This window comes from Cetorhinus maximus, chromosome 1, assembly GCF_964194155.1.
Source record: "Cetorhinus maximus chromosome 1, sCetMax3.hap1.1, whole genome shotgun sequence".
Classification (NCBI taxonomy): Eukaryota; Metazoa; Chordata; class Chondrichthyes; order Lamniformes; family Cetorhinidae; genus Cetorhinus; species Cetorhinus maximus.
Genome location: NC_135879.1, coordinates 3,875,693 through 3,901,671, shown reverse-complemented (window position 1 = coordinate 3,901,671; position 25,979 = coordinate 3,875,693). Strand labels below are relative to the sequence as shown.

Sequence of the window (25,979 nt, the reverse complement as noted above, 5' to 3'; positions counted from 1 at the left end):
GGATTTATATAGTGCGTTTAACTTCATAAAATGCCCCAAAGTCTTTCACAGGAGTGTTATTAAACAGAATTGGACACTGAGTCACATGAGGGGTTATTAGGACAGGTGACCGAAGCTTGGTCAAAGAGGTGCAGCCTGATATTCCGGCAATGGGCTCATGGTGAGGTAAGACCATGTTTAATGTTGGGTTACCAGAGGGTTGATGTCAATATTGAGGCCTTTATGTCTAAAGGCATCAATGTATTCATCTCCCACTCGGGAGAAGATAGGCTTGAGCTGCATCCAAACTGCTTATCTCACTCAGGTGCTCTCTGACAGATCTTCGCTAGGCAACCAACAATGAAGGAGCAATGAAGGGGCAGAAAGGAAGTGCAGCACAAACCACCTTGTTGAAGAATGAGGCTCTACAGGTGACACTGAATGAGTTCGCGGTGTGGACCATTCATCTCTCCCTTTGGATTGGGCTGATAACAGTGGGGTTGGCACACATTAAGCAGGGAACAAGTGGCAAACCACACATGAGTCACTGCAGTTGCAAGAAGGCAGTTTATTTGAGCTTAAAAGCTACTTCCAATAGGCTACAGCTGATTGTTTAAACGCTGAATATATAGGACAGGAGCCACAATCCAAGCCACTATCTCGCACTGACTGAGTAAGTTAAATTGCAATTTCACCACTTGGGAATCTAAAGTTTTGGAAAGCTTAATTCTGGAACTCCCTCAATTTTCCCACAAAAACCAAATAGTCATGGACCTTGTCGTGGCAATTACAGTCTGATTCATTGTCCCAATAGTTTGATGGTCTTCAGACACAGGTCAATACAGGAAATGTCATGCTCTATTTCTCTCCAATGACCACAGCTTTGCTAACATTTTCTACAGGCGCTTGATCTAACACAAACTCAGAGATTCCGGTAGATATCAGACCCTGTCAAAAACCTCTAACATCGCCCGTCTCTGCCCCTGCCTCAGCTGCTCTGCTGTTGAAACCTTCACCTTTGCTAACACCTAACTCGACTATTTTACTGCTCTTCTGACAGTCTCCCAGCTTCTACCTTCCATAAGCTTAAGCTCATCTAAAACTCTGCTATCTGCATTGTAACTCACACAGTCCCCTTCACCCATCACTCCTGTGCTCGCATTCTAGCAATGCCTCAATTTTAACATGTCTTCAAACCCCTTCACAAAGTTGCCTGTCCTTTTCTCTATAACCTCCACCAACCCTACAATCCTCTCTGCATTCCTCCAGTTCTGGTCTTGTGCACATCCCCAATTTCCATCGCTCCATCAATGGCAGCCATTCCTTCAGCTGTCTGGGCTCTATTAGGAATTCCCATCCTAAACCTCTCCACCGCTCTCTCTCCTCCTTTAAGACGTTCCTTAAAGCTACCACTCTGAATCAACCTGTCCATAATATTTCCTTTTGTGGCTTGTTGCCAAAATTTGTTTGCTAATCACTCCTGTGAAACACCTTAGGATGGTTTACGACATTAAAAAAGTGCTATATAAATGCAGGTTGTTGCTGTGATGTAGTCTAGTTTGCTTTAGTTCTAACAAGTTTTGGGAAAACACCATCTGATGTATTTTAAATGGGGCTGATTCTGTGCCCCTGGCAAGGGTGACAGGGAGGACAAGAATCTGCACCTGTCCAGAATGTTACAGATTGCAATACACACCTAGTGAATGGCAGCTAGGAAGTAGATCACCTATGCAGGTCACCTTGACAAACAGATGCTGGTAACACTTTGCTGAACTGTGGACTGGTTCAATGCAGGATGGTTTATTATTTTATCTGATGTTCTTATTTAAACAGTTCCCTGTGATTCCAAATACAATTCAGTTAATTCACACTACTGAGAATAAAAAGTTAAATTAAAAGGTACTTAATTTTATAACTTTAGCCTGCAAAATAATGACTCGAACAATGGCAACATGAAAAGTGCGGGGAAATTCCACTCTAGAATATTCTGAATGATGCATATACTTCACGATCATAAAATGTTTGTACTGCCTGTTAAGCCACAAATTTTGCAGTTTCCTCATAAGACTTTGGGCTTTGGAGAATGCAGTACTCACCTGTTCACCAGGAACTGTTAACACATTACATCATGTCCTCAGCTATGCACCTGTTGGCTCAGGTAGATCACATTATGCTGATGATATGAGATGTACCTGAGCCAAGTCCAGGCTCTGGTTACACAATGATTCATCGAGGGATGAGCTCATGCTTAACCCTTTACTGTGCCTTTAGGTAAGACAGCTACAATTCACAGAATCACTACCACGTAACTGGTAGAAATCCAACTCGCACCTATTGTGAAAAGAAAGAATGACGGATATGACAGATAATTAAAACTACCTTAGAGGCTGCTCATGGTTCAGGTGGGGCTTTACTTCGCTGCTGTTCGGCTGCATTAAACACCCGACATTCAGTCAGGAATATGTAGTGTACACGGAGTTGTAAGTAATCAAAAGCAGTCCTAACGGAGTCACAAACCTGAATCATAAAACACTTCCCAAATTTCAATACCAAATAAATTTTAAGAAATGATTTCAGGTTTTAAAAACTCAAGCCTAAGATTGAAACCAAATAAATTCCGGTCATTAATGATCATTAATAAGGGTAAATACTGTCCTGCCTTTTTTTGGCATTCTTGTAGGGAGGGTCCAGTAAATCCATCAATTGTTGCAGATTCCACTTTTACAACATCTTCTCAATAACACAAATCCAATTTATGTTTTTTTTTAAAATAAAGAACTTGCATTTATATTCTGCATCATTACATCTGGAAACATCATAACCAAAGGCATAATTTCGGAAACTCAAATCACCAAAACTCCACAAACACTCAAGATTAATGACCAGCGGCTATTCTTTTCTTGGACGGTGAGGAATGTTAGTCGGACAATTGGAGGAGCCCCTTGTTCATCAGCAATGCTGTGGGAGCCCTTATTTATCCTTTTTAAAAAGGCGGACAGAAGATTCTCACTGTAACTGGGACCAGCACGACCAGCGTCTTTAACATAATAAAACTTCTCAAGATGCTTCACAGGAACATTACAAGCCACAAATTTAGGGCAGGTTAGGATGGGTGACCAAAAACTTTAAGGAACATCCTGAAGGACAAGAGAAAGTTGTTGTTGATGAGGGGTTTAGGGAGGGAATTCCAGAGCTTAGGGCCTAGACAGCTGAAGTCTTGGTTGCCAGTGATGCAGCAGCAAAAATTAGGGGTGCTCAAGTGGCCAGAATTGGAGCAGTACAGTCATCTTAGAGGGTGCTGGGCTGAAGAGGTTTCAGAGATCAGGAGAGGTGAGGCCAAAGAGTAATTTGTACATGAGGATGGGAGGTTTGAAATAGAGGTGTTGCTGGACTGGGAGCCAGCATAGGTCAGCGTGCACAAGAGGCGATGGGAGAGCAGGACTTGGTGCAAGTTAGAATATACCATAGTTTGAATATTGAAGAGAGGCATGTTGCTGAAGCTTTTCATCTTGCACTCACCAGGCCAAATGCAAGAATGCCAAATTTCAAACGATCACAACAATTTATACTACAGCAGAAAAGGGTGCTAATTGTTTGGTAAGTCTGCTCTGATTGGCTGAGGCATTGCCATGGAGGAAAAAAACGGGGAACTGTAAGCTCCCCAAGCTCCCGGATAATTCAAAAAAACCACAAGGCTTGAACGTATTCCTTTGATTTGCAGAGAGTGGGTCCCTGTGTGTGAATGTATGTCACTTTTAGCAAGTGTAAATGAGCCATGTTATGAGTTTGACTGATTATCTTAAATTGGTTAGCGTAAGTACTAGCACACTCAGGATTTTGCAACAAGTGTTGCCCAATCGTGGTTTTACAAGTATGGGCTACTTCAGCATGGTCTTTACTCTGCTTAATGATATCAACCTATGAACAACAATCAAAGAAACACGCTGCTTGATTCGACCAGCCAATCGTCGGGACGTACGGCTTGTATACCTGGCATCACACTGGCACTGAAACTCATACATGATGTGACTCAGTGTTCCTATTCTACCCTTCATCTCACCCAAAAGGGGCAGCTGGAGTTGGTTTTAATACCTCCAACTGGGCAGAGCCCAATTGGTCTGCTGTACAGCCCACTCATTTCACCTTTCAGTCTGTTGAAATCAATGTCACAAGGTTCAGTTGAGCTTAAAGGCAGGCTCTAGGTGAAGAATTTCAAATATTACCCACCCCAGGGTCTGGAAGTGTCAGCTGCGTTAGCGGTTCAAGTCCTAGACCAGACCTACAGCCTATGACCTTGGAACTCCAAGAGGTGAAGCCACCGAGCTGCTGAAAATTTAAGGGGGAACATTTTAGATGGGTTTGGTTCTCTCCCTCCCTCTCTCCCTCCCTCACCTTTCAGCTTGTGGCTGTACTCGGTGCGATCAGACTGGCTCCTCCGCAGGGTGCCCGCCCTCTCCTCCTCGCCGGCTTCATCGGCGATGATGGTGTCGGTGCGGCGCCGCTCCAGGATGTACAGCCTGGGTTTGAAAAAGCCCAGGTTCCTCCGCTTGGCGTTGGCGCTGGAGCCGCCGGGTTCCCTGCTCTCCATGGCCCCAGCCGCCGGGGCACTGGAGCTGGGGCTGAGTCTGGTCTACCTGCTGCAGCCCCACAGGCTCCTCCCAGTTGCACAGACAGACAGCCAGACAGACACCTGCAACCTGTGCAAACTCCAGCCCGGGTCTGAACACTCCTCTCCGCTGCTGCCTGGCGATTTAATACCGAGCGTTTGTTGCAAACTTGGATTTGGGTGTTAAGATCACACACACACACACACACACACACACAAACCCGAAATGTGATGCGTTTAAAGGGAATGTGTTTCTTACAAAGCTCCATGAAGCAGACGCGCCCCAGGTAATGAAGGGTTTTGAGGGTGTAGGAAAAAAGAGAAACTGTTTCCCGGTGGGAGAGGGTCGGTAACCAGAAGGGACGCATTGGATCAGAGGCGACTTGAGGAAAACAATGTTTTAAGGCAGCCAGTTATTGTGGGTCTGAAATGAACAGGCTAAAAGGACCTCTTTATTACTGCAACAAAAAGAGAATTGGATAAAGGGACTGTGGAGAAAGCAGGGTGAGTGGGAATAATTGGATAACTCTTTCAAAGAGCTGGCACAGGCACAATGGGCCAAATGGCCTCCTGTGATGTTTTGCTCTATGGGCATGGTTTTTACAGCGGACTTCGGAACCTTCCTGTCAGGGTCAAATGCGGGGTCTGGAGCCTGGGAACAGTCACCTGGTTGTGATTTCCACAGTGTTTTTTTATTTGTCCAGGGGATGTGGGTGTCACTGGCGAGGCCAACATTTATTGCCGATCCCTAATTGCCCCTTGAGAAGGTGGTGGTGAGCTGCCTTCTTGAACCGCTGCAGCCTGTGTGGTGTAGGTACACCCACAGTGCTGTTAGGGAGGGATTTTAACCCAGCGACAGTGAAAGAACAGCCAATATATTTCCAAGTCAGGATGGTGAGTGGCTTGGAGGGGAACTTCCAGGTGGCGGTGTTCCCATTTATCTCCGAAGAGTGGAGAGTTTTCCCCCTGATTCCCATTGACTCCAGTTTTGCTAGGGCTCCTTGATGCCACACTCGGTCAAATGCTGCCTTGATGTCAAGGGCAGTCGCTCTCACCTCACCTCGGGAGTTCAGCTCTTTTGTCCATGTTTGAACCAAGGCTGTAATGAGGTCAGGAGCTGAGTGGCCCTGGCGGAACCCAAACTGAGTGTCAGTGAGCAGGTTATTGCTAAGTAAGTGTTGCTTGATAGCACTGTTGATGACCCCTTCCATCATTTTACTGATGATGGAGAGTAGGCTGATGGGTGGTAATTAGCCAGGCTGGATTCATCCTGCTTTTTGTGTACAGGACATACCTGGGCAATTTTCCACATTGCTGGGTAGATGCCAGTGTTGTAGCTGTACTGGAACAGCTTGGCTAGGGGCGCGGAAAGTTCTGGAGCACAAGTCTTCAGTATTATTGCTGGAGTATTGTCAGGGCCCATAGCCTTTGTAGTATCCAGTGCCTTCAGCTGCTTTTGATATCACGTGGAATGAATTGAATTGGCTGAAGACTGGCATCTGTGATGCTGGGGACCTCCGGAGGAGGCCGAGATGGATCATCCACTCGGCACTTCTGGCTGAAGATTGTAGCAAATCCTTCAGCCTTATCTTTTGCGCTGATGTGCTGGGCTCCGCCATCATTGAGAATGGGGATATTTGGGGTACTTCCTCCTCCAGTGAGTTGTTTAATTGTCCAGCACCATTCACGACTGGATGTGGCAGGACTGCAGAGCTTAGATCTGATCTAAGTTGGTTGTGGGATTGCATAGCTCTGTCTATCACGTGCTGCTTATGCTGTTTGGAATGCAAATAGTCCTGTGTTGTAGCTTCACCGGGGTGCCACCTCATTTTTAGGTATGCCTGGTGCTGCTCCTGGCATGCCCTCCTGCACTCTTCATTGAACCTTCACCGGAGCATTACAAGACAAAACATGACACTGAACCATAAAAGCAGATGTTAGGGCAGATGACCAAAAGCTTGGCCAAAGAGGTAGATTTAAGGTGGAGGTGATGGTGTAGTGGTATTGTTGCTGGACCGGGGTTCGAATCCTGCCATGGCAGATGGTGGAATTTGAATCCAATAAAAATCTGGAATTAAAAGTCTAATGATGAAACCATTGTCGATTGTTGTAAAAACCCATCTGATTCACTAATGTCCTTTAGGGAAGGAAATCTGCCATCCTTACCTGGTCTGGCCTACATGTGACTCCAGACCCACAGCAATGTGGTTGACTCTTAAATGCCCTCTGAAATGGCCGAGCAAGACACTCAGCTGTAACAAATTGCTACAAAGTCACAAAAAAGGAATGAAACCAGATGGACCATCCGGCATTGACCTAGGCACCGGAAATGATAACGGCAATCGCAGCCCTGTCGATCCTGCAAAGTCCTCCTCAATAACACCTGGGGGCTAGTCCCAAAATTGGTAGAGCTGTCTCCCAGACTAGTCAAGCAACAGCCTGACATAGTCATTCTCACGGAATCATACCTTACAGATAATGTCTCAGACACCACCATCTGGGTATCTCCTGTCCCACCAGCAGGACAGACCCAGCAGAGGTGGCGGCACAGTGGTGTACAGTTGGAGAGAATTGCCCTGGGAGTCCTCAACATCGACTCCGGATTCCATGAAGTCTCATGGCATCAGGTCAAACATGGACAAGGGAACCTCCTGCAGATTACCATGTACCGCCCTCCCTCAGCTGATGAATCAGTGCTCCTCCATGTTGAACATCACTTGGAGGAAGCACTGAGGGTGGCAAGGGTGCAGGTGGGTTGGGCACTTCAATGTCCATCACCAAGAGTGGCTCGGTAGCACCACTACTGACCAAGCTGGCCTAGTCCTAAATGACATAGTTGCTAAACTGAGTCTGTGGCAGATGGTGAGGGAACCAAGAGGGGAAAAAACATACTTGACCTCATTCTCACCAAGCTGCCTGCTGCAGATGCACCTGTCCATGAGAGTATTGGTAGTGACCACCACACAGTCATTTTGGAGACTAAGTCCCATCTTCACATTGAGGATACCTTCCATTGTGTTGTGTGGCACTATCACTGTGCTAAATGGGATAGATTTCAAACAGATCTAGCAACTCAAGGCTGGGCGTCCATGAGGTGCTGTGGGCCATCAGCAGCAGCAGAATTGTATTCGAACACAATCTGTAACCTCATGGCCTGGCATATCCCGCACTCTACCATTACCATCAAGCCAGGGGGTCAACCCTGGTACAATGAAGAGTGTAGGAGGGCATGTCAGGAGCAGCACCAGGCATAGCTAAAAATGATATGTCAACCTGGTGAAGCTATAACAGGACTACTTGAGCACCAAACAGCATAAGCAGCAAGTGATAGATAGAGCTAAGTGATCCCACAACCAACGGATCAGATCTAAGCTCTGCAGTCCTGCCACATCCATCGTGAATGGTGGTGGACAATTAAACAACTCACTGGAGGAGGTGGCTCCACAAATATCCTCATCCTCGATGATGGAGGAGCCCAGCACATCAGGGCAAAAGATAAGGCTGAAGCATTTGCTACAATCTTCAGCCAGAAGTGCCGAGTGGATGATCCATCTTGGCCTCCTCCAGAGGTCCCCAGCATCACAGATGCCAGTCTTCAGCTAATTTGATTCACTGCACATGATATTAAGAAACGGCTGAAGGCACTGGATACTGCAAAGGCCCTGGCAATATTCCGGCAATAGTACTGAAGACTTGTGCTCCAGAACTTGCTGCGCCCCTAGCCAAGCTGTTTCAGTACAGCTACAACACTGGCATCTACCCAGCTATGTGGGAAATTGCTTAAGTATGTCCTGTACACAAAAAGCAGGACAAATCCAACCCGGCCAATTACCGCCCCATCAGTCTACTCTCAATCATCAGTAAAGTAATGGAAGGGGTCATCAACAGTGCTATCAAGCGACACTTGCTTAGCAATAAACTGCTCACTGACACCCAGTTTGGGTTCCGCCAGGGCCACTCAGCTCCTGACTTTATTACAGCCTTGGTTCCAAACATGGACAAAAGAGCTGAACTCCTGAGGTGAGGTAAGAGTGACTGCCCTTGACATCAAGGCAGCATTTGACCGAGTGTGGCATCAAGGAGCCCTAGCAAAACTGGAGTCAATGGGAATCAGGGAGGAAAACTTTCTGTTGGTTGGAGTCATACCTAGCACAAAGGAAGATGGTTGTGGTTGTTGAAGGTCAATCATCTCAGCTCCAGGACATCACTGCAGGAGTTCCTCAGGGTAGTGTCCTAGGCCCAACCATCTGCAGCTGCTTCATCAATGATCTTCCTTCCATCATAAGGTCAGAAGTGGGGATTTTCACTGATGATTACACAATGTTCAGCACCATTCGCGATTCCTCAGATACCGAAGCGGTCCATGTCCAAATGCAGCAAGAACTTGACAATATCCAGGCTTGAGCTAACAAGTGGCAAGTAACATTCGTGCCACACAAGTGTCAGACAATGACCATCTCCAACAAGAGAGAATCCAACCATCGCCCCTTGATATTCAATGGCATTTTCATCATTGAATTCCCCACTATCAACATCCAGGGGGGTTACCATTGACCAGAAACTGAACTGGACTAGCCATATACATACTGTGGCTAGAAGAGCAGGTCTGAGGCTAGGAATCGTGTGACGAGTAACTCACCTTCTGACTTCCCAAAGCCTGTCCACCTTCTACAAGGCACAAGTCAGGAGTGTGATGGAATACTCCCCACTTGCCTGGATGAGTGCAGCTCCCACAACACTGAAGAAGCTGGACACCGCCCAGGACAAAGCAGCCCACTTGATTGGCACCACATCCACAAACATGCACTTCATCCACCACCAACGCACAGTGGCAGCAGTGTGTACCATCTACAAGATGCATTGCAGGAATTCACCAAGGCTCCTTAGACAGCACCTTCCAAACCCACGACCACTACCGCCTAGAAGGACAAGGGCAGCAGATAGATGGGGACACCACCACCTGGAAGTTCCCCTCCAAATCATTCACCATCCTGACTTGGAAATGTATCGTCGTTCACTGTCACTGGGTCAAAATCCTGGAACTCCCTCCCTAACAGCACTGTGGGTGTACCTACACTGCATGGACTGCAGCGGTTCAAGAAGGCAGCTCACCACCATCTTCTCAAGGGCCACTAGGGTTGGGCAATAAATGCTGGCTTAGCCAGCGAAGCCTATATCCCTTGAATGAATTTTTAAAAGGGGCGTATTAAATGGGGAAATTGAGGTAGAGAGGTGGAGAGGCATGTGCGGGGTAAATTGCAGAGCTTGGGGCCCAGACTGTCTAAGGTGCAGCCACCATTGGTGGAGCAATTAAAATTTGGGGTTCTCAAGAGGCCAGAATTTGAGGAGTGCAGATATCTTGGAGGGTTGTGGGGCTGGAGGAGATTACTGAGATACGGAAGTGTAAGGCCATGGTGGGATTTGAAAACATGGATGACAATTATAAAACCAAGACATTGCTTGACTGGGAGCCAATGTAGGTCAGCGAAGACAGGATTGACAGGGGAAGGGGATCAAAGGTTACAGGGAGAGGGCGGGAGAATGGGGTTGGGAAACTTATCAACCATGATTGAATGGTGGAGCAGACTCGATGGGCTGAATGGCCTAATTTCTGCTCCTATGTCTTATGGTCTCTTATGGTCTTATTTGCCGCAAGTTAAGATACGGGCAGCAGAGTTCTAGATGACCTCAAATTTATGGAAGGTTGTACTTCGGTGACCAGCCAGGAGTGCGTTGCAAGTTGAGGTGTAATGAAGGCATGAATGAGAGTTTTAGAAGCAGATGAGCTGAAACAAGAGTGAAGTCGGGCAACATACAGAGGGGCAAGCGGTGGTCTTAGTGATGGCACAAAGGGGGTCAGAAGCTCATCTTGGGGTCATGTGTGACAGCAAGGTTGCCTCCGCTGCCTACATCCTAAACTCTGGAATTCCCTCCCTAAACCTCTCCACCTCTCCTCCTTTAAGGCGCTCCTTAAAACCTATCGCTTTGGCCAAGCTTCCAGTCACCTGTCCGAATATCTCCTTATGCGGCTCAGTGCCACATATTGTGTTGATAATGCTGCTGTGAAGTACCTTGGGATGTTTTACTCTGTCAAAGGCACTATATAAATGCAAGTTGTTGCTAACAATGACTTAAGTAATTATATAGAATTAGCGCAAGGTTTTGTGCAATTGTGTTCCAGGACTTGAACACCGAAATACACCTGGTTACATTTGAAAAGCAGTCATAAATATTTAATGTTAACTCTGTTTCTCTCTGTCAGGCCAGCTGAGTTTTTCCAGCATTTTTTGTTTTTGTTGCATAAATATTTCATGTTCATTAATGAAAAAATGTTGAATATGTACATCAATATCTGAACTCAAGTATTCAGGATTCAAAGAACCAAACCCCACCCAGCCACCCTGCCCATGGCACATTTACCTACATAGTGACTTTGTAAGTATTTAATTGGCTGTAAAGTGCTTTGGGATGTCCTGAGGTGATGAAAGCTGCTGTAAACTTGCAAGTTTTTACCTCTATAAAGTCAAATCAATCATTAACTTCAGTGACTTTCTATTACAGTCTCTTATGTTCATTTTTTAAAAAGTGTTTAAATAATAAATGTCGATGACTTCAGCGAGGAAATGGCTGGGAGGAGTTGGTGAGGTAATGGGGATGGTGTGAATGCTTAAAACTAATCCTTAGAAGTGAAGCATTGTCGCGTCAATGAATGGATTTGCACATCTTAATTCTGCCTAACCCTGGCTGGCTCACCGACTCCCCCACTTTGCACCTCTAGTTCTCATTTGTTGGTTTAATCTGTTTGAATTGTATGGGGGCTGGAGGTTTGAAAAAAAAAGCAGATTTAAGTGCTGCTCCTCAGTGCCTGGGCTCAGCGGGTAACACTTTGGCTGGAATTTTCCAGCCCCCACACACTGGCTGGGTCTCGCAGTCCGGCTGATGTGAACCGAGGGTTCAATCTCTCGCTGGCCCCGCTGTGTAGGAACCCGCTGCTGGAGGGGGCGGCTGGAAAATCCCAGCCTCTGTCTCTGTATCAGAAGGCTGTGGGTTTGTATCCTTGGAGTGTGATGCAATCCCAAAGCCAAGGGAGTGCTGCACTGTTGGAGGTGCCACCTTTCTGATGAGACTTTAAACAGAGTCCCATGACACTATTCCGAAGAAAGGTGTGGGGTTTGGGGAGGGCGGGGGGCTCTCCCCAGTGTCCTGGACAATACTTATCCTCAATAAATATTACCAAAAGAAAAGATCTATCTGTATATACCGCATTGCTCTACGCGGGAGATTGCTGTGTGCAAATTGGCTACTGTGTTTCCTCCAATTAAACAGTGACTACACTTCAGAAGTGCTTCACTGGTTGTAAAGCAGTTTGAAAAGTCCTGAGGTGTATAAGAGATTCTCATTCTTTCTAAATCCTAAACCAACAAAGCACTGAGCACATCAATAAGTTGAGGTTGAGCTGAAAGTAAATGAATGGGAACATAGGTTTAATCTCTATAGGCTGGATTTTTCTCTGGCAATGTTTCAGCAGGTCAGAGTTTCTGTTCTGTTCCCTTTGACATTGCAACACTCATGTCTAAGAGGGGGGTTGGGAGGGATCTTAAATGGGCAGCCGGTCCCTGAAAACACTAGGAGCCCTCTGAGATCTCTGCTGTCCTCCAATTCTGGCCTCTTGCATGTCGCTGCATCATCATTGGCGACCCTGCCTCCAGTTGCGTGGACCCTGAGCTCTGGAATTCCCTCCCTAAACCTCTCTGCTTCGCCACTCCTCTCTCCTCCTCTAAGACACTCCTTAAAACCTACCTCTTTGACCAAGCTTTTGATCATCAATCCTAAAATTGCATTTGTGAAGCACCATGGAAGGTTTTACTATGTTGGGGGGTCTCAGTGGCTGCAGGAGGTTACAGAGATAGAGAGGGGGAGGAGGGCATGAAGGGATTTGAAGGCATCACTGAGTATTCTAAATTTGGGGCATTGTTGGGATAAGATACACTGCAGCTCTTTGAAGATAAACAGGATAAGGCATAATAAAATAAATCTAATACTGTGAAAGAGTGAAACTGTGAAAGAGCACAGCTGCCAAAGGGGTTGAAGAGTTTTGAGAGGTTTTGGGAGAGGGAGATGTTAAGTGCTGTAATTTGCATAAAGTTTGTGGTGTTTTGTGAAGACAAGAGAGAAATATGAGATGGGAAATTAAAGGATTGGCACCTCTTTGTCTACAGTTACCTTTGGAAACTGATCTCCCTCATTATCACCATTATTCAGATCCAGGTTCCTTTTAAAAGGCACTTTTATCTGAGAGGATTGTGGCCATCAGTATCTTCTGTCTCAATTGGCCATTCACTAGTGTCAATGAAACAATTTGGACTGAACCAAAAGCGTTGAATAAAAAACAAAAAATAAAAAATACCTGGAAAAACTCAGCAGGTCTGGCAGCATCGGCGGAGAAAAATACAATTGACGTTTCGAGTCCTCATGACCCTTCAACAGAACAGAGCATTGAACAGACCTTTGCAAATGTGAGGTAATGATTAAAAGCAAAATACTGCGGATGCAGGAAATCTGAAACAAAAACAAAAATTGCTGGAAAAACTCCACGGGTCTGACAGCGTCTGTGGAGAGGAAGACAGAGTTAATGTTTCGAGTCCGTATGACTCTTCAAGAGAACTAAAGAGGAATAGAAATGAGGTGAAATATAAGCTGTTTGAGGGGGGTGGGGGGGTGGGACAGGTGGAGCGGGATAGAGGGCCAGTGATAGGTGGAGGCAAAGGAGAGATTGCCAAAGATGTCATAGACAGAAGGACAAAGAGGTGTTGATGTTAGTGATGTTAGCTAAAAGATGTGCTGATGGTGATATTAAGGGTAGAAAGCAGGTAATGATTGCTGTAACAATGGTGTTTACTTTTCTCGGCCTCTTGGCTAAGATCAAGTGTAGTGTTGCAGGGGCGACACCATGGTCCTGCCAAGGCAAGGTCGGGATGGAAGGGCGATAACCAATCGCAATCCGAATTCATACCGTGGGTTACCTATCACCGTCCGAGTCACGGTGAACCACAGCGACGAAGGAGGATCACCTATGGATCGGGGCTTCTTCACCAGGAGGATCCTGTTGAAGGCGTGCGGCTTCCAAGCTACGGAGATCTTCACCCTGCACGACTCCCGCAAAGGTGGTTATTTCGACGTGACTTTCAAGCAAGTGGCAGACTGCGTCCGGCTCCTGAGGGTGTTCGAGGAGAAGAGAGACCTGCCGGAGATGAAGATCCTGACGGCGGAGCCGCACTTTTCTCTGCCGTTGCAACGGGAACGTGAGGTGATGGTGCATGTGTACAACCCCTTCGTCCCTGTCGCCGACGTGGTCACCTTCCTCACCAGGTACTTCGATAAGGTGGGGAGCGGCACTGAGATTCGAGACGACTTGGGGATCTGGACAGGCAAACGCCTGTTTAAGGTCACGCTAAAGACCGATGGTAAGGGAGCCATTTTCCACCCTCCTTCCAGTTTCGCTATCGGGGGAAACCGTGGCTACCTGGTCTACGCTGGGCAACCCAAGCATTGTCGCTCATGCGGCAAGGCTGGTCATGTGGCGGCCAACTGCAGCGCCTCCCTCTGCAAGATCTGCAAACAGGAAGGGCACCAGACAAAAGACTGCAAACAGGCCAAGTGCTGCAACCTGTGTGGCGAGGCAAGTCACCTCTACAGGACCTGCCCCAAACGCTGCCGTACTTACGCACAGGCAGCCAAAGCCGACCACGGGGAAGCAGAAGAAATGTTCCGTGTCACTCCAACCACCAAGGCCCCCAGGGAGCTCAACGGGACAAAGGAGGACACAGAGAGAGACAAGGTGGAGAAAGAGATTGAGGCAACAGAGAGCCAATCAACAGCACTACCCCCTGAACCTTCCAGTCCTCAGGACAGCGAATCAATGGAGGAGGAGGCAGCAGTGGAAAAGCAGCAGGGGGAGTGGCGGACGGTGAAGAACAAGAAAAGTAAGAGGGAGCGAAGAAGAAGCAAAGGCGTTTCCCAGAGAAGCGGCAAGAGGCGTCTCCCATCCGACACGGATGACAAGGGCAGCAGCTCTTCGGATGAGGAAGTGCCAGAGCGGCACCGACAGAAGAGGCGGCAAAGCTCCAGGGCGTTGGAGGACGAGACACCCGAGCTCCAGAAAATTGGAGACAACAAGGAGACCAGCGCACCCCAACTTGGCCTGCAACCTGAGGAGGCCAGTGCACCACAGCCCCTGGAATCTGGGAGCAGTGAGGCAATCATCGCACCCCAGCTCCAGGAAGCCGGGAACAGCAACCCCCCAGAGGGGGTGAGTTTTGGAGAAGCTTCTCCAGCAAAGGTCATCTCAAAATCCGCTCACTACGTGAACCTCCAGATGCCACTGGAGCAGAACACGGCCAAGGAGATCTACCTCAGCCCATCCAAAGTGAAGGAATTTGAGCTCACTACGGGTATGAAGGAGCAGACTAAAGGTCTGGGACTCTCAGAGACAGTGGGTTTGGTAGGAGAATAAATGCTTTAATATGGGTTTAAAGATTGTATCCATAAATGTGCGTAGCATTAAATCTACTACGCGATGTGTTGCGACCTTGGACTACCTAGCCAAGGTCAAAGCTGACCTGTTGTTTCTGCAGGAGTGTGCGATACCGCACCTCAGCTCCTACAGGCAATGGTCACGATGGTGGTCCCACGGGCCATCGATCTGGTCGGGCGGAAACGACTCTCGTTCCTCCGGCCTGGGTATTCTGCTGCGGGGAGGCAACTTCACCGTCTCCGAGGTCAAGGAGGTGGTGGGCGGGCGACTCCTGGTAGCAGACGTAATGTACAAGAACGCTCCACTCCGGTTAATTAACGTGTACGGCCCGGCACAAGGGGCTGAGCGGCTGGAGGTTTTTCAGCAGCTCCCACTGCTGCTGGCGACCTCCAGGCCGGTCATTCTGGGCGGGGACTTCAACTGCATCATCGATGCGGCTGGACGATCCGGCAGGGCCGGAAGCAGATTGGACGCTACGTCCAGATCCCTGATGGAAACAGTTAAGGATGCCAAGCTGCACGACGTCTTCAGCAACCCTGCAGACGGAGCGCAGCGTAGATACACCTGGTCGCGGCCAGACGGGTCCATTCGTTCCAGGATAGACTTCCTGTTTGTGTCCCGTGCATTCACAGTCAGATCCACCGAGGTCAAGCCGGTGTTCTTCTCTGACCACTGCCTCCTACTGGCGGACTGCCACTTGGAGGAAGACCTGAGGGTGGGCAGGGGGGCATGGAAGCTAAATGTGCAACTGCTGACCCCAGAGAACATTGAGGAGCTCAAGAGGGATTACAAAGGTTGGAGAACCGTGAAACCCCTCTTTGAGTCCCTGACACACTGGTGGGAAGTGATCAAGGGAAGCATCAAGAGGTTTTTCATCCGCAAAGGCACCCAGAAAGCTAGAAAGGAACAGAGGGAAATGTCCCGACTCCAGGAAAAGATGCAGAATCTGCTCCAGCTGCAGTCGATGGGGGTCGATGTCAAGGAGGAGCTCCAAGAGGTGAAGGGCCAGCAAGCCTCGCACTTTGCCTCGGAGGCCTCCAAGATCATCTTCCGTTCCAGAGTCCGCTCCGTGGAGCAGGATGAGACGTGCTCACGTTTCTTCTTCCAAAAGGTACACAGAGAGCGCTCTGTGATCAGCAGCCTGAAGGAAGAAGACGGCTCAGTAAAGTCATCACGGTCCGACATTCTGAGGATCAGCAAATCCTTTTATGCCGGTCTGTATGACGTGAAGCCCACGGACAGCACGGCCTCCCAGTCCTTCCTGTCCTGTATCACGGAGGTCTTAGACCACAGTACGCGGGAGAGCCTAGACAAACCGCTAACTCCTGACGAACTGACTAAGGCCCTCGAGTCCTTCGAGAAGAGTAAAACCCCCGGAAGCGACGGCCTGCCGGCGGAGTTGTATTCGGCTCTGTGGGACTTGATCGGCCCAGACCTGCTAGAAGTGTACGAGAGTATGCTCCTGGCCGGCAGCATGTCAGAATCCATGAGGAAAGGCATCATCACCCTCATCTACAAGCACAAGGGGGAAAGGGAGGAAATTAGAAATTGGCGACCCATTTCACTGTTGAATGTGGACTATAAGATTCTGTCCAAGGTCATCGCCAACCGGGTCAAATCCGCTCTGGAATTGGTGATTCACCCTGACCAGACCTGCTCTGTGCCAGGCAGGAAGATCTCTGACAGCCTGGCGCTGCTCAGGGATACGATTGCCTATGTACAGGACAGGGGTGTGGATACCTGCCTCATCAGCTTGGATCAGGAGAAGGCCTTTGACAGAATATCGCACACCTACATGGGGGATGTGCTCTCCAAAATGGGGTTTGGGGAGGGAATTCGAAATTGGATCCAACTGCTCTACACTAACATCAGTAGCGCAGTCTCAATCAATGGGTGGGAAACAGATAGCTTTCCGATTAAATCTGGAGTCAGGCAGGGCTGTCCTCTCTCGCCTGTCCTTTTCGTGTGCTGCATAGAACCCTTTGCCGAGTCCATCAGGAAGGATCCGGGCATAAGAGGAGTGACGATCCCAGGCAGTGGAGGCACTCAGGTAAAAGCCTCCCTGTACATGGACGACGTCGCCGTCTTCTGCTCGGATCCGCTGTCGGTGCGCAGACTGATGCACGTCTGCGACCAGTTCGAACTGGCCTCAGGAGCCAAGGTAAATCGTGGGAAGAGCGAGGCCATGTTCTTTGGGAACTGGGCTGACCGATCCTTTGTCCCCTTCACTGTCAGGGCTGACGGCCTGAAGGTGCTGGGGATATGGTTCGGAGGGACCGGGGCATGCGTTAGAAACTGGAAGGAGCGAGTGGCTATGGTGAAGAGGAAACTGGGCATGTGGGAGCGACGCTCCCTCTCCATTGCGGGTAAGAACCTGGTCATCAGGTGTGAGGTACTCTCGCTGTTGCTGTACGTGGCGCAGGTCTGGCCCATTCCACACTCCTGCGCGATGGCGATCACTCGAGCCATCTTCCGCTTTATCTGGAGGTCGAAAATGGATCGTGTCTGCAGGGACGCGATGTACAAGCCTCTAGATAAAGGGGGAAAAAACGTGCCCAACATCGCCCTCATACTGATGGCCACCTTTGTGTGTGGCTGCATCAAGCGGTGCGTAGACCCTCAGTACGCAAACACCAAGTGTCACTACGTGCTGAGGTTCTACCTGTCCCCGGTGTTGCGAAGGATGGGTCTGGCCACGCTGCCGCGGAACGCTCCAAGTAGTTGGACCGCGCCGTACCACCTGTCCCTGGTGGAAAAATTTATGCAGAAAAACACCTTTGACCACAAGTCCATCAGGCAGTGGTCAGCACGTAACGTCCTAGAGGCCCTGAGGGATAAGGAGAGGGTGGACCCTGTGGGATGGTTCCCCGAGCAGACTGTCAAAGTCATTTGGCAGAATGCCTCATCGCCAGAACTTTCCAACAAGCACCAAGACGTAGCTTGGCTGGTGGTGAGAAAGGCCCTCCCCGTCAGATCCTTCCTACACGCCAGGAGTCTCACCCCCTCTGCACGATGCCCTCGAGGTGGCTGTGGTGGGGAAGAGACCGTTGTTCACCTCCTTGTGGATTGTGCCTTTGCAAAGAAAGTCTGGAGAGAGATGCAGTGGTTGCTGTCGAGGTTCATCCCGAGCAGTTCTGTGACACAGGACTCTGTGCTCTACGGGCTGTTCCCAGGGACACACACCGAGACAAACATCGACTGCAGCTGGAGGATCATCAACTCGGTGAAAGACGCGCTTTGGTCTGCCCGAAACTTGTTGGTCTTCCAGCACAAAGAGTTGTCCCCGACCGATTGTTGCGGACTGGCACAATCCAAAGTCCAGGACTACGTGCTGAGGGACGCACTAAAGCTTGGGGCAGCTGCCGCAAAGGCGCAATGGGGAAGGGTCGCTGTCTAAGACCTTTCTACCACAGCGCACCGAGAGACTGGGAACTGTTTAGAGCCCCTCGGGCTGTACAGATCAAATGAAAGGCTGTAAATGATTGTAATATTGTTTGTACTGATGCACCTGGTGATACATTTTGTAAAAGTTTAACCTGGATTGTACCCTTGTAATGTTGTTTTTGAAATGGTTTTGAATGTGATTGAAGATTTTTTATGAATAAAGTATATTTTTACAAAAAAAAAAAAAATGGTGTTTACTTGGCATTCTGAGAGACCCTCACTCTGAACCTATAATAGTTACACTTCTCCATTCTGTCACCAAACCTGTAGAACCAGAAAATGGCTACCTGCCTCGGGGAAATGGGGGTGGAGGACAGAGTTAGAGGTTCTAAATAGTAGATTTCTTTACAATCTGTGGAGTGAGGAAGCAGGGGGTGTGCGGTGGAGTGAGGTGGGGTTGGGGAGGCGTGGGCTGGTATTGTGGGCTCGGGGTGCGGGGTGATGCTGGAGGTGGGGCTATGAGGGAATGTGGGCTGTGGTTGGTGGGGGGGTGTTGGTTGGTGCTGGGGGTGGGGGTGTGGGGTAGTGCTGGGATGGGGTTGGGGGTGTGGGGTGGTGGTTGTGGGCTGGTGCTGGGGGTAGGGCCCCCTATCTGTACACAGCCAATGGGATAGTCCACATCCTGGGGGTCTCCTCTTTCTCCACCACATTCCCATGATATGGAATTCTCCTCTTTTCCGCATTTTCCTTGCTTCTCTCTCCCTCTGCTGGAACCTCTTTCAGACCCATCCTTTTCTGTGCTTGTCCCATGACCAACGTCCTTTGCCTCAGGCCACCATCATCAGCCCTTCCAAAGAGCCAGCACGGGCACAATGGGCTGAATGGCCTCCTGTGCCCTATCTTTCTGTGATTGCATTCCTTTTGTCAATATCACTGCTATATAACATCCCTTTACATGACTCAGTGTCAAATTTGGTCTGATTTACACTCATGTGGAGTGCCTTGGGATGTTTTAGTGCATGAACGGCGCCATATAAATGTAGCTTCAAGCTGTTGTTGTTTTTGACCCAGCCAACATTCAGCCATTTAGTACCCCACAGGGCAGGGGATGGGAGGATGCATGGAGAAAAGAGACTTGACTTAATCCATTTCCCCGTCTTTAACATTGCCCCCACCCGCACCCCCACCCCCCACCCCCTCACCCCCACCCCTCAAACTTATTCCTCCCTGAAACATCTTTGGCTATTTCTCTCAGCGATCAAAATATCAGCCGAATCTCCTGTTGTTTTTATTCAGGATATTTCTGTGGCTCTACACTCACCGGGGGCTGATCGAGACTGTTCAAACTGATTTCACATAAAAACCCCACCATCAACTAAAGGACAAAAGAAAGGGCTTGAATTTATTAAGTGTCTTTCACATCCTCGGGACATTCCAAAGAACTTCTCAGCCAATGAATGTCATAAACACAGTAGCAAATTTGCACACAGCAAGATCCCACAAGCAGGCATGTGATAATGACCAGGTGATTTGTTTTTAGTTGTGTTGGTTGGAGAACAAATCTGGGTCAGGACATCAATGGGACTCTCGGTGCTTCTTCAAAAAGCATGTTGGCATCTTTAACATTCACATTAAAGGGCAGACTGAACCTTAGCTTAACATCTCACCTGAAAGAAAGAATCTCTAATGGTTCAAAAATCCCTCAGCACTCACCCACCGACAGTGCAGCACGTAATGTACAAGAACGCTCCACTCCGGTTAATTACCGTGTACGCCCCGTCACAAGGGGCCAAGCGGCTGGCGGTTTTTCAGCAGCTCCCACTGCTGCTGGCGACCTCCAGGCTGGTCATTCTGGGCGGTGACTTCAACTGCATCATCGATGTGGCTGGACGATCCGGCAGTGCCGACAGCAGATTGGACGCTACGTCCAGATCCCTGATGGAAACAGTTAAGGATGCCAAGTTGCACGACGTCTTCAGCAACCCTGCAGACGGAGCGCAGCGTAGATACACCTGGTCGCGGCCAGACGGGTCCATCCGTTCCAGGATAGACTTCCTGTTTGTGTCCCGTGCGTTCACAGTCAGATCCACCGACGTCAAGCCGGTGTTCTTCTCTGCCCACTGCCTCCTACTGGCGGACTGTCACTTAGAGGAAGACCAGAGGGTGGGCAGGAGGGCATGGAAGCTAAACGTGCAACTGCTGACCCCAGAGAACATTGAGGAGCTCAAGAGGGATTACAAAGGTTGGAGAACCGTGAAACCCCTCTTTGAGTCCCTGACACACTGCTGGGAAGCGATCAAGAGAAACATCAAGAGGTTTTTCATCCTCAAAGGCGCCCAGAAAGCTAGAAAGGAACAGAGGAAAATGTCCCAACTCCAGAAAAACATGTAGAACCTGTTCCGGCTGCTGTCGATGGGGGTCGATGTCAAGGAGGATCTCCAAGAGGTGAAGAGCCAGCAAGCCTCGCTCATTGCCTCAGAGGCCTCCAAGATCATCTTCTGTTCCAGAGTCCGCTCCGTGGAGCAGGATGAGACGTGCTCACGTTTCTTCTTCCAAAAGGTACACAGAGAGAGCTCTGTGATCAGCAGCCTGAAGGAAGAAGATGGCTCAGTAAAGTCATCGCAGTCCGACATTTTGAAAATCAGCAAATCCTTTTATGCCAGATTGTATGACGTGAAGCCCACAGACAGCACGGCCTCCCAGCCCTTCCTGTCCTCTATCACGGAGGTCTTAGACGACAGTACGCAGGAGAGCCTGGACAAACCGCTAACTCCTGACGAACTGACTAAGGCCCTTGAGTCCTTCGAGAAGAGTAAAACTCCCGGAAGCGACGGCTTGCCGGCGGAGTTGTATTCGGCTCTGTGGGACTGGATGGGCCCAGACCTGCTAGAAGTGTACGAGAGTATGCTCCTGGCCGGTAGTATGTCAGAATCCATGAGGAAAGGCATCATCACCCTCATCTACAAACACAAGGGGGAAAGGGAGGAAATTAGAAATTGGCGACCGATTTCACTGTTGAATGTGGACTATAAGATTCTGTCCAAGGTCATCACCAATCGGGTCAAGTCCGCTCTGGAATTGGTGATCCACCCTGACCAGACCTGTACTGTGCCGGGCAGGAAGATCTCTGACAGCCTGGCGCTGCTCAGGGATACGATTGCCTATGTACAGGACAGGGGTGTGGATACCTGCCTCATCAGCTTGGATCAGGAGAAGGCCTTTGACAGAATATCGCACACCTACATGGTGGATGTGCTCTCCAAAATGGGGTTTGGGGAGGGAATTCGAAATTGGATCCAACTGCTCTACACTAACATCAGTAGCACAGTCTCAATCAATGGGTTGGAATCAAATAGCTTTCCTATTAAATCTGGAGTCAGGCAGGGCTGCCCTCTCTCCCCTGTCCTGTTTGTGTGTTGCATAGGACCCTTTGCCGAGTCCATCAGGAAGGATCCGGGCATAAGAGGAGTGACGATCCCAGGCAGTGGAGGCACTCAGGTCAAAGCCTCCCTGTACATGGACGATGTCGCCGTCTTCTGCTCGGATCCCCTGTCGGTGCGCAGACTGGTCCACATCTGCGACCAGTTCGAACTGACCTCGGGAGCCAAGGTAAATCGTGGGAAGAGCGAGGCCACGTTCTTTGGGAACTGGGCTGACCGATCCTTTGTCCCCTTCACTGTCAGGGCTGACGGCCTGAATGTGCTGGGGATATGGTTCGGAGGGACCAGGGCATGTGTTAGAAACTGGAAGGAGCGAGTGTCTATGGTGAAAAGAAAACTGGGCATGTGGGAGCGGTGCTCCCTCTCCATTGTGGGTAAGAACTTGGTCATCAGGTGTGAGGCACTCTCGCTGTTGCTGTATGTGGCGCAGGTCTGGCCCATTCCAGACTCCTGCGTGGTGGCGATCACCCGAGCCATCTTTCGCTTTATCTGGAGGTCAAAAATGGATCGTGTCCGCAGGGACGCGATGTACAAGCCTCTAGATAAAGGGGAGAAAAACGTGTCCAACATCGCCCTCATACTGATGGACACTTTTGTGCGCGGTTGCATCAAGCGGTGCGTAGACCCTCGGTACGCAAACACTAAGTGTCACTATGTGCTGAGGTTCTACCTGTCCCCGGTGTTGCGAAGGATGGGTCTGGCCACACTGCCGCGGAACGCTCCAAGTAGTTGGACCGTGCCGTACCACCTGTCCCTGGTGGAAATATTTATGCAGAGAAACACCTTTGAGCACAAGCCCATCAGGCAGTGGTCGGCACGTAACGTCTTAGAGGCCCTGAGGGATAAGGAGAGGGTGGACCCTGTGGGATGGTTCCCCGAGCAGACTGTCAAAGTCATTTGGCAGAATGCCTCATCGCCAGAATTTCCAACAACCACCAAGACGTAGCTTGGCTGGTGGTGAGAAAGGCCCTCCCCGTCAGATACTTCCAACACGCCAGGAGTCTCACCCCCTCTGCATGTTGCCCTCGAGGTGGCTGTGGTGGGGAAGAGACCGTTGTTCACCTCCTTGTGGATTGTGCCTTTGCAAAGAAGGTCTGGAGAGAGATGCAGTGGTTTCTGTCGAGGTTCATGCCGAGCAGTTCTGTGACACAGGACTCTGTGCTATACGGGCTGTTCCCAGGGACACACACCGAGACAAACATCAACTGCAGCTGGAGGATCATCAACTCGGTGAAAGACGCTCTTTGGTCTGCCCGAAACTTGTTGGTCTTCCAGCACAAAGAGTTGTCCCCGACCGAGTGTTGCAGACTGGCCCATTCCAAGGTCCAGGACTACGTGCTGAGGGACGCACTAAAGCTTGGGGCAGCCGCCGCAAAGGCGCAATGGGAAAAGGTCACTGTCTAAGACCTTTCTGCCACAATGCACCGAGGGGCTGGGAACTGTTGAGAGCCCCTCGGGCTGTACAGCTCAAAATGAATGTCTGCATTGAATACTAATTGTATTGTAATTGTATTGAAGCACCTCAGAGTGCAACATGATGTATGTTGATAACTCCAATCCCATTGTCTGATTGTCTGCATTGACCATATTGAAATGATTGTAATATTCATTGATTGTATTGATGCACCTAGTGATCCATGTGTAAAAGTTGAATCTGATTGTACTTAAGTGATGGTGATTTTGAAATGTTTTGGAATGTTCTTCCAGATATTTTATGAATAAAGTATATTTAAAAAAAAAATACAATGCAGCACTCCTTCAGTACTGACCCCCTGACAGTGCAGCACTCCCTCAGTACTGACCCTCTGACAGCGCATCACTCCCTCAGTACTCACCCTCTGATGGTGCAGCACTCCCTCAGTACTGACCCTCTGACAGTGCAGCACTCCCTCAGTACTTACTCTCTGACAGTGCAGCACTCCCTCAGTACTCACCCTCTGACAGCGCAGCACTCCTTCAGTAATGACCCTCTGACAGTGCATCACTCCCTCAGTACTCACCCTCTGACAGCGCAGCACTCCCTCAGTACTCACCCTCTGACAGCGCAGCACTCCTTCAGTACTGACCCTCTGACAGCGCATCACTCCCTCAGTGCTGACCCTCTGACAGTGCAGCCCTCCCTCAGTACTGACCCTCCGACAGTGCAGCACTCCCTCAGTACTGACCCTCTGACAGCGCAGCACTCCCTCAGTACTGACCCTCTGACAGTGCAGCACTCCCTCAGTACTGACCCTCTGACAGTGCATCACTCCCTCAGTACTGACTCTCTGACAGCGCATCACTCCCTCAGTACTGACCCTCTGACAGTGCAGCACTCCCTCAGTACTCACCCTCTGACAGTGCAGCACTCCCACAGTACTGACTCTCTGACAGCGCATCACTCCCTCAGTACTGACCCTCTGACAGTGCAGCACTCCCTCAGTACTCACCCTCTGACAGCGCATCACTCCCTCAGTACTGACCCTCTGACAGCGCATCACTCCCTCAGTACTGACCCTCTGACAGCGCATCACTCCCTCAGTACTGACTCTCTGACAGCGCATCACTCCCTCAGCACTCACCCTCTGACAGCGCATCACTCCCTTACTGACCCGCTGACAGCGCATCACTCCCTCAGTACTGACCCTCTGACAGCGCATCACTCCCTCAGTACTGACCCTCTGACAGCGCAGCACTCCCTCAGTACTGACTCTCTGGCAGCGCATCACTCCCTCAGCACTCACCCTCTGACAGCGCAGCACTCCCTCAGTACTGACCCGCTGACAGCGCATCACTCCCTCAGTACTGACCCTCTGACAGCGCAGCACTCCCTCAGTACTGACTCTCTAACAGCGCATCACTCCCTCAGTACTGACCCTCTGACAGCGCATCACTCCCTCAGTACTGACCCTCTGACTGTGCAGCACTCCTTCAGTACTGACCCTCTGACAGTGCAGCACTCCCTCAGCACTCACCCTCTGACAATGCAGCACTCCCTCAGTACTCATCCTCTGACAGCACAGCACTCCCTCACTCTTAACCTATAATAGTTACACTTCTCCATTCTGGCACCAAACCTGTAGAACCAGAAAATGGCTGCCTGCCTCAGGGAAATGGGGGTGGAGGACAGAGTTAGAGGTTCTAAATAGTAGATTTCTTTACAATCTGTGGAGTGAGGAAGCAGGGGGTGTGAGGTGGAGTGAGGTGGGTTTGGGGAGGCGTGGGCTGGTATTGTGGGCTCGGGGTGCGGGGTGATGCTGGAGGTGGGGCTATGAGGGAATGTGGGCTGTGGTTGGGGTGGGGGTGTTGGTCGGTGCTGGGGGTGGGGGTGTGGGGTAGTACTGGGATGTGGTGGGGGGTGGGGGTGGTGGTTGTGGGCTTGTGCTGGGGTAGGGCCCCCTATCTGTACACAGCCAATGGGGTAGTCCACACCCTGGGGTCTCCTCTTTCTCCACCACATTCCCATGATATGGAATTCTCCTCTTTTCCGCATTTTCCTTGCTTCTCTCTCCCTCTGCTGGAACCTCTTTCAGACCCATCCTTTTCTGTGCTTGTCCCAGGACCATCGTCCTTTGCCTCACACCACCATCATCAGCCCCTTCAAAGAGCCAGCACGGGCACAATGGGCTGAATGGCCTCCTGTGCACTCTCTTTCTGTGATTGCATCCCTTTTGTCAATATCACTGCTATATAATATCCCTTTACATGGCTCAGTGTCAAATTTGGTCTGATTTACACTCTTGTGGAGTGCCTTGGGATGTTTTAGTGCATGAACGGCGCCATATAAATGTAACTTCAAGCTGTTGTTGTTTTTGACCCAGCCAACATTCAGCCATTTCGTTCCCCACAGGGCAGGGGATGGGAGGATGCATGGAGAAAAGAGACTTGACTTTATCCATTTCCCCATCTTTAACATCGCCCCCACCCCCACCCCCACTCACCCCCTCATCCCCACCCCCACCCCCCACTTCTCAAACTTATTCCTCCCTGAAACATCTTTGCCTATTTCTCTCAGGGATCAAAGTATCAGCCGAATCTCCTGTTGTTTTTATTCAGG

The 25,979-nt window shown here is 49.7% G+C and overlaps 1 protein-coding gene across 1 annotated transcript in view; it reads right to left on the bottom strand.

The window, feature by feature from the left end:
- Positions 1–4,567, bottom strand: part of arhgef38 (Rho guanine nucleotide exchange factor (GEF) 38) — a 76,508-nt gene extending 71,941 nt beyond the window's left edge. The window contains exon 1 of the mRNA XM_078568642.1: positions 4,372–4,567. Coding sequence (XP_078424768.1) covers positions 4,372–4,567 — 196 coding nt within the window. The remainder of the gene's footprint in view (positions 1–4,371) is intronic.
- Positions 4,568–25,979: the final 21,412 nt, after the last annotated feature.